The 9643-nt window shown below is 18.2% G+C and overlaps 3 protein-coding genes and 1 non-coding gene across 4 annotated transcripts in view; 1 reads left to right on the forward strand and 3 right to left on the reverse strand.

Moving 5' to 3' along the window:
- Nucleotides 1-1957, reverse strand: part of PRSY57_1209900 (hypothetical protein) — a gene marked incomplete at both ends in the record, with an annotated part of 3378 nt that extends 1421 nt beyond the window's left edge. Inside the window, one exon of the mRNA XM_012908529.2 lies at nt 1-1957. This exon is cut by the window's left edge and continues 1421 nt beyond it. Within this exon, the coding sequence (XP_012763983.2) occupies nt 1-1957 (1957 nt within the window).
- A 1108-nt stretch (nt 1958-3065) lies between these two features.
- On the reverse strand, nt 3066-4893 carry PRSY57_1210000 (hypothetical protein; the record flags this gene model as incomplete). The annotated part of the gene is made up of 3 exons (XM_012908530.2): nt 3066-3169; nt 3265-3318; nt 3429-4893. 3 exons carry the CDS (start codon nt 4891-4893, stop codon nt 3066-3068), a joined length of 1623 nt encoding a protein of 540 aa, XP_012763984.2.
- Nucleotides 4894-6055: 1162 nt separating this feature from the next.
- Nucleotides 6056-6155, reverse strand: PRSY57_1210100. The gene has a single exon (XR_002204076.1). It is a non-coding gene; the product is annotated as a small nucleolar RNA snoR14 (small nucleolar RNA).
- Nucleotides 6156-7201: 1046 nt separating this feature from the next.
- PRSY57_1210200 (GPI mannosyltransferase I) lies at nt 7202-9404 on the forward strand (the record flags this gene model as incomplete). Its single annotated transcript, XM_012908531.2, has 8 exons — nt 7202-7995; nt 8152-8269; nt 8394-8492; nt 8579-8620; nt 8800-8859; nt 8948-8998; nt 9161-9220; nt 9306-9404. 8 exons carry the CDS (start codon nt 7202-7204, stop codon nt 9402-9404), a joined length of 1323 nt encoding a protein of 440 aa, XP_012763985.2.
- Between the last annotated feature and the right edge of the window lie 239 nt (nt 9405-9643).

The raw sequence follows: 9643 nt of genomic DNA on the forward strand, positions 1-9643 counted from the left end.
TATCTGTAAATCCCCCCCATGAATAAATAATATCTTGTTTTGCAAAACATTTTAGACATGCCTTTGCTGTAAAATCATTAATATACTGGAATTTTTTGGATTCAAATGAATATAAGGCTGAAGGCATTTTTTCTATATATTTATAATTATATTCTTCACCTCCTATAATAAATAAATAATTATTAGCACAGATCATAGAATGATATGCTCTATGTTCATTTAAAGTATTAACATATACAGGTAAGATCGACCAAGACCATATATATCCATTATATTGTAATAAAAATAATCTACTACAAAGATTTTGATTTTTCATTTTACCACCATATAAAATTAAATTATTTTTTTTTTTTTTTGTATCATACCAAATTGCAGTTGAATGAAAAGATCTTCCAAATGGATTTACATATTGATAATTTATTTCTTCCCATAGAAAATAGGAATAACAATATGTATGTCCATTTTTTGTTTCTTTTCCTTTTTTACATTTTTTGATATTTAAAATCCATAAATCATTTTTACAAAAAGAATTATCTTCATCACAAATTTCTTCATTTCCCCCAAATAAAATTAAGTGTGGATATAAAAAATCTAAACTATGTCCATATCTCTGGCTAGGTTTTTTCCCTTTGATTTTAATTTCTACCCATTTTCTTTTAATTTTCTCTGATTCGCTTGTATATGAATAATCCGAACTGTAATTAGAGCAACTGGATGTGTCTGTTTTTAACATATCATTAATAGGTTTACGAGAATTTATATATACACCGTTATTATCATTTATCATATCTTTTTCGTTTTTAAAATAAAATGGAGGTCGAGATAATTTTGAAGAATCTGATGAATTTGAGGATGAAGTTAATGAAGGCGTTGATGAAGAAACATGATTATTTGAGTCTACATATGATGAGGATGAACAGTTCCTTTGATTTTTATTTTTTTCTATATTGTTACTTAAGCAAATATTATTCATAGAACTTATTTTATGTTCGTTTAACATGTTTGAATTATTTAACTGATTAATATTATTTTCTGTAATTTTTGAAGATTGTTCATTATAAGGCTTACATTCTTGATCACAATGGTAATTACCCTCATTATTACTATCACATTGGTTATTATTATTATTATTATTATTATTATTACTATTACTATTACTTTGGTTATTATTATTACTATTACTATTACTTTGGTTATTATTATTACTACTACTATTACTTTGGTTATTATTATTACTATTACTATTACTTTGGTTATTATTATTACTATCACTTTGATTATTATTATTATTATTATTATCATCATTTTCATTTTCATCATTACAACAGGATGATACAACTGTTAAATTCAAGGCATGCAATTTATTGTCTGCTAATATATTATTCTTTGTTTTCCCCCCATGTACAAATAGGAATACTCCGTTGCGTCCCAAATTTACTACACATGAAGCTTGAAAAGCCCTAGGTGAAGGTACATTATAAGTTTTAATTTTTTTCCAATTTATAAATTTTTCATTTTCTTCTTCACATATATATGTATCATTATATGTTTTAATTAAATAATTTTCTATACTTGTTGAATTATATATATTACTTTTTCTATCCTTATCATTTTCATTATTATCACATTTGGTAATATCTCCATGAACATTCATTAAAAATTCACTGGCATAATTTTTTGTAAAATCATAGTCTAGTAACCCACCACCATATAATACTATTTTATATTTCCCATTCATATAATCATTATAACCATTCATATTATTGTTTTCATCATTTATATTATTGTCATTAAGTTCATTCTCTTCTTTTTCTTGCACTGAACTATGTTCACAAACATCCTTATTTTGACTTATATCATAATAGAAGTGAAGAGAATGTCCTATTCTTCCGGTGGGATTATGAATACTGTTTCTTCTTTTTTCTTCCTCATCATGACGAATTAAAGTTAATGACATTATTTATAAAAATTAATTAATAAATGAATAAATAAATGAATATATATATATATATATATATATATATATAAATTTGTCGTTTTTTTTTTTCTTATATATATATATATATATATTATAGTAATAATATTTTATATATGCTTTAAATATATACAATTAATATATTTATATATATTTTTTTTTTTTTCATTAATTAAATAAAAAAAAAAAAAAAAAAATTAAGTAATGTATAAATTATATTTTTTATTATTATATTAAATATTATTATATAGAATATAAATAGATATTATTATAATTGTATATAATACTACATATTATATATATAATATATGTCATAGTAAGTTATTAACTTTTATATAGTATATAAATTTATTTATTGTATATCCTTGAAGATTAACCTTTATTTTTTATTATACAATCTCATGTATATTTAATATATTCTTTTTTAACTTTATAATTTATTTGAATGGAAAAAAAAAAAAAAATAAAATAAAATAAAATAAAAAAAATAAAAAAAATATAACATAATATAATTATAATATAATAAAATATTATTATATATATTATATATATATATATATAAAAATATGCCCTTTATGAATGCCGCAACTTTTTTTTTTTTTTTAAATACCATTATTTAATTATTATAATTTCTTAGTTTTTATTAAATAGTATATATTGATTAATCTGTCCTCATAAATATACATATAACGCATATAATAATGATATATATTTTTAAAAAATATAAAAAAAATATTTAATGTACTATATAATCACTTTAATTATACAATTAAAAGTATTTTAATTTTAATTTTAATTTTTTTTTTTTTTTTTTCACAAATAAATATGTACATAATTAATAATAAATATTTATAACAGAAAAATATTGATAGACAAAAAAAATAATAAAATAAAAAATAACATAAATAAAAAGAGTTTCAAATAGTAAAAAATATGAATGTTACAAAAATATATTTTAAATATGTATAGATATTAAAGAACGCAAAAGAATGATACATATAAATATATATATATATATATATATATATATATATATATATGTATGTATGCATGTATATTTATTTATTTATATGATTATTTTCCCTATGGATCATATATTTGAATAAGCTTTAATAACATTTACGAAATATTTACTATGTTCTATGTTGGTTATATCCCAAACGTGTAGTTCATCTTCATATGGAGGATATTCACCTATAAAGTAGGGGCAACGATAATATATATATATTTCATATTTATATTATTATTATTATTATTATATATATAAATATATATATATATATTTTTACCTAGCAGTATTAAGCCTTTGTTTTCATAATAATACTTGGGTATTAGTAACCATCCTACAAAAAAAAAAAAAAAAAAATAATAAAAAAAAAAATCGAACAAAATGTAATATGGTTTGTACATGTCATATATACTTATATACTCATTTTTAGTCATATTTTTATACCTGAGTAGAAGTCAGTTATTTTTAGCGTGTAATATGTCGTAAGGGTTATAGGAGATATAAATATTATGGTAAGAAAATCTTTATTCTCGTATTGTATAATATAATAAAAGTTTGATGTTTCGTCATATCCTATATATATAGGTGGAAATAAATTTAGGGTTAATTTATTGTTTATATAATCTACATATTCAATATTATCTTTATATTGTGTATTCATATTTATTATGGATAAATAATACGTCAATTTAAAATTTAAGTTGGTTTCATATGTATTCTTTATATCATTATTAAATGTATCATATAGATTATTTTTATTTTCTTCATTTAAATTTAATTCTATGGATTTTCCTTTCATCCTATTATTATGATCATTTGTATTAAGATCATTTGTATTAAGATCATTTGTATTAAGATCGTTTGTATTAAGATCATATGTATTAAGATCATTTGTATTAAGATCATTTGTATTAAGATCATTTATATTAAGATCATTTATATTAAGATCATTTATATTATTATTATTATTATCTGTGTGTTTTATATAACGTTGTATAAACAATATTCGTGTATTCACATAATCTATCATAGCTATCTGATTGATCATGTTACCACAAAAATGAGTTACAATTTGTACATGTTCATTTTTTGTATTATCATTAATTTCTTCTTTGTTTAATAATTCGAGTTTTATAAATTCATATATTTTGTGTATACTCGAACTAGCCAAAAGTACATAACAATAATTATTAAGAAGAAATAAATTTTTATTTTTAATATTATTATTTATATGACATGAATAAGATAAATTATCAAAACTATAACATTTCTTCTTATTTAATTGTACAAAAACTAAAAAACATAAAATATCGATTTCTTCATTACAATTAGATATTTTCATATTTTTAAATAAATATTTATCTACAAGTATGGTATTAATTATAGCGCAGTCTTTATTAGAATCATCTCCCTCCTTACATAAATCATTATGAAAAATATTATCCATATAAATATTATCATCATTATATATATTATCATTATTATATATATTATCATCATTATAAATGTTATAATTATCATCATATGATGATGATATATATATATCATCTTTTTTTTGATCTATACTTAATGATATGTTTTTAAAATTATTTAATATATTATCGTATCCATTTACATATATTGTATATTTATCAATATATGTTATACTTGGTAATATTCTCCTGTTTGGTGTTATATATATTACAGAAGAATATTTAAAATAACTAATATCTCTCATATATCCAAATGTATAATTTCGATAATTCTCGTTTTTTCTTAAATTCATTTTATTCCTATTATTCATTTCTTCTTCTTCATCATTTTGTTTCCTCAATATTAACATAAGCATCAATAAAAGTAAAAGACTTATTAGATATTTTAAACATGGTCGCCTTTCACTCTCAACATGCTCACCCCCTGAATTCAACATAATAATCAAGTATCAAAATGGGTACATAAATATGAATATAGATATATATATATTAAATAATGGGGGGACAGGAAAAAAATCCAAAAATTTAATCTATTTAAAGAGGATGAACAAATATTCAAAAATATATAAATATATATATATATATATATATGTATATTTATTTGTATATATATTCTCTTAAATATGTACGTATATATATATATGTGTATATATATATATATATATATATTATATTTATTCTCTTTTATATGTTAGCATATTTTTTGTGTTATTTTATATGAACATTTTTAATTTTAATTATGCGATTATTAAACATTTTATCATTAGGAAGATTATATATTGAGTGGTATATATAAATCGATACATAAATATATAATATATATATATAATATATTATTATATATGTATATTTTGTTCTTTTTTTCAATGTTTGTTTAAATTGATATATTACCCTTATTTATTATTTTAAAATAAATTTTATATTACATTTTGAATAAAAATATGTAAGAACAATTTTTCTCTTTATATAAATATATATATATATATATATATATATATATATATATATATATAAATATATAATCCTTAAATTTTTTAAGATAAGGTGATATTAATATTTTTATTTATATATATATATATATATATATTTTTATTATCATTTATTTATTTTATTTTTTTATGGAATATTAAATGATTGATGTGTATATGTTTATTATATTTTTACTACATCATTAAGGTTATGTCTTTAGTTAAACGTCATCATTTCTTTTTTTTTTTTTTTCTTTGTTAACATGAAGGGAAATGTGTATACTTAAGAGTATATATATATATGTATATATATTTATAATATTAAAATAATCATATGTCCAATATATATATATATATATAAACATATCATATTGATCTAAAAGAACAAGTTAAAAATTATATTTTCTTTAAATTGTAAATATTGTGATACAAATTCTGCGCATATATAAAAAAAGAATAAATTTCAAAATTGTACTCATTTCCTTTCCCAATATAAAAGAAGAAAAGAAGAAAATCATCAAAAAAAAGGTTGAAATATTAAATATTCCCCAAACGATATATTATATATATATATATATATATATATATATATATATATATATATATTTATTTATTTATAAATATTTTTTAACTTTCGTCAGTGAGAAGATTAAGCCATCATCTTAAGATTATATAGGTTACCATTCTTTTTTCAAAAGAAAAAAAAATATAGGAAACCTTTGGCCCTAAATCAGCACAACATATTTTTCATCATTCAAAAATTAAAAAATATTTTTAATGTTTAATTTATTATATATATATATATATATATATATATATATAAAATATAATATATAATAATAGTACCTTTCAAAGCATTATGTACCTTTCGGTATTCTTAAGGAATAACAAATAAAAAGAACACATAATTAAAATAATTTAAGATTAAAATATATTTTATGATATATTTGTACTTAACATTTGGATATAAGAATGAAACATGTATGGATAAAAATATCTAAACGTGACAAAAATTATTTAAAAATAAATGATAAAATATAAAAATATCTTATAATATGATTTTCTTCAAAAAGGTAAAAGAAAAATATATCATTAAATCAAATTGTGAATTTTTTTTTTTTTTTTTTTTATAAATAAATAGAGTTTATATTATATATTCATTTTAAAAAAAAAAAAAAAAAAAAAAAAAAAAAAAAAAAAAATTATCAAGGTGATGTAGTAATAATATATTTTTTATCGAGTTCATATTAAAACAATATATAATAATAATAATCAACAATATTATATATATATATATATTTTATTTATATTATGTATTAGTAGAAATACATTTTCTTTCATGTGTAATTTTTTATTAAATATAATATTTGTTACATAGAAATTAATGTTATATATTATTTTTTCATATTATTTAATTTTTTATAGCAATATAAATAAATATATAATATATATATATTATATATATTATTATAATTCACACATTATTGTAAAAATTTTAATTTCATCATTTTTTTTTTTTTTTTTTTTCTTTGTTTCTTTAATTTTATAGGATATATATAAAGCATAAAAAAAATGACTAAACTTGTTTTGCTTTTTTTTTTTCTTTTTTTTTTTTTTTTTTTTTTTTTTTTTTTTTTTTTTTTTTTTTTTTTTTTTTTTTTATTGATATTATAATATTATAAAATGATAATAGAAAATATATTAATGTTAATCATTTTTAATAATTATAGTGTAGTATAATAATTTTATTACTGGGCTTTTTAAACAAAAAAAAAAAATGGGGCATACACATAAAGAATATAAAAACAATGAGAAGAGTGCAATATTTTTTGAGTGGTTGATTTTTTTTGTGGGTATAATAATTCGTATAATTATTTATTATTATGGAAGGTGGCAAGATAAAAACTTTAATGTTAAATTTACAGATGTAGATTATTATGTTTTTTCCGATGCTGCAAAATATGTACTTATGAACAAATCACCATATGAAAGATATACATATAGATATACACCTTTATTGGCATATATAATGATACCAAATTTTTTTATTCATTTTTCTTTTGGGAAAATATTATTTTCATTTATTGATATTCTTGTTACTATTCTTATAAATCAAATTATAAAAATCAAATATACTAATTCTAAAAATTATATATTTTATACTTGTTTATGGTTTTTAAATCCATTAGTCATAATTATATCCCTTCGAGGTAATGCAGATGTTATCCCATGCTTCTTAATAATAGTAACAATCTTTTTTATATATAAAAAACATATCCTTTTGTCTTCGATTTTTTATGGATTAGCTGTAAACTTTAAAATATATACAATTATTTATGCACTGCCATTCATGTTATATTTAAATAAAAATTATTTACTTGGGAAAAATATTTTTCAATTAAATGAAAAAAAAAAAAAAAAAAAAAACCTCCTATTAAACACATTTTTTTTTATTTTTCGTATTATATCTAATTTTTTTGTGGAATTATTTAAATTAAATTATGAACAATTTTTATTTGCGATATGTAGTTCCTCGGTATTTCTAATGTTAAACTGTATATTCTATATCATGTAAGTATTCAAATATATGTATAAAGGCTTATATATAAAGGTGTTATAAAAGGTTGTGACCATTTACCTTTTTGTATGACTTATATATTTTATTTAATCCAATAAATTATTTTAGAAGGATACATTATTTTTATTTTTATTTTTTTTTTATATCAGATATGGATATGAATTTTTGTATGAGTCTTTTATATATCATATTATTAGACGTGATCATAGGCATAACTTTTCCCTTTTTTTTTACCTTATGTATTTAAGTATTGAGAAGAATTCAAAGGTAATAATAATAAAAAAAAAAAAAAAAAAAATTAAATGGACACGCTTTAAAAGTTTAAATGATGTATTATTAAAATGGCACATATATATATATATATATATATATGTTGTTTTTTTCTTTAAAGATTATTCCCTTAATAACCTTTGTACCACAAATAATTTTAGTAGCCTTATTTGGATTTAAATATGCAAGAACGAATTTGGAATTATCCATGTTTTTACAAGTATATAATAATTAATATATTATAAATATAAGATGTATACATATATATATATATATATAATTATATATATATGTTTTTTTTTTTAGACTATTTCTTTTATTGCATTGAATAAAGTGTGCACATCTCAGGTAAATAAAGGAGAAATTAAAAGCATATAATTTTCTATTACATTTTATGGAAAATTTATAGATCATCCATTATATAACATTATAAATGTATTTAATATAATAGATAGTTATACTAATGATATGTACACCTATATAATGTATAGACATTTCATATAATTTATATTTAATTTATTTTTTAGTATTTTATTTGGTGCATTCCATTTTTACCAATTATACTTTGTGCCATAACCTTAAGCAAGGTAATAAAAAAAAAGAAAAAATATTACACATGTTTTTATTAGATATATGTATATATATACATATATATATATATATTTTATAATGCAGAGAAATATGTTTCTTATAATATCCTCGATTTTATTTTTTATTGTGGCAAAAGTAGGCTCAAAAAGATTTCTTTTATTATATAAATATATCTTTTCATATATTATTTTTTTCATGATCAAAATGATATGATATACATACATATTAACATAACATAAAACAAACGACATCATAATATATATACTACATATGTATTATATTTTATTTTATTTTTAGTTGCATTGGCTTTGGTGGGCTTATTACCTTGAATTTCGAGGGTATAATACCTTTTTACAAGTAATGAATTTCTTTATTTTTAATTTATAAAAACCATATAAATTATTTTATAATATATATTCTTTTATTCTCACATATTTTATAGTTATTTTACTCCTCGGTTTTATTTGTCATATCTGAGATATCGATATGTTGGGTTTTTATGTATATAAATTTTAAGGAACAAAAAACAAAAATAACGTGATAAGATAATGGAACTGTAATATATATATATATATATATATATATATATATAATGCATACATTTTTAATATATTTATTTATTTTATTTCATTTTTATATTTATAACGTTTTACTAATTTTTAATTATATATATAATCATATAATCACAATGAATATTTTTTTATTTTTTTGTTTAACTTCAAATTCTCCAATATAGGATAAATTAAATATTTTGTTTATGTCATTTAATAACCAAAAAAA

The sequence above is a fragment of the Plasmodium reichenowi genome, chromosome 12 (assembly GCF_001601855.1).
Source record: "Plasmodium reichenowi strain SY57 chromosome 12, whole genome shotgun sequence".
NCBI classification, from domain to species: domain Eukaryota; phylum Apicomplexa; class Aconoidasida; order Haemosporida; family Plasmodiidae; genus Plasmodium; species Plasmodium reichenowi.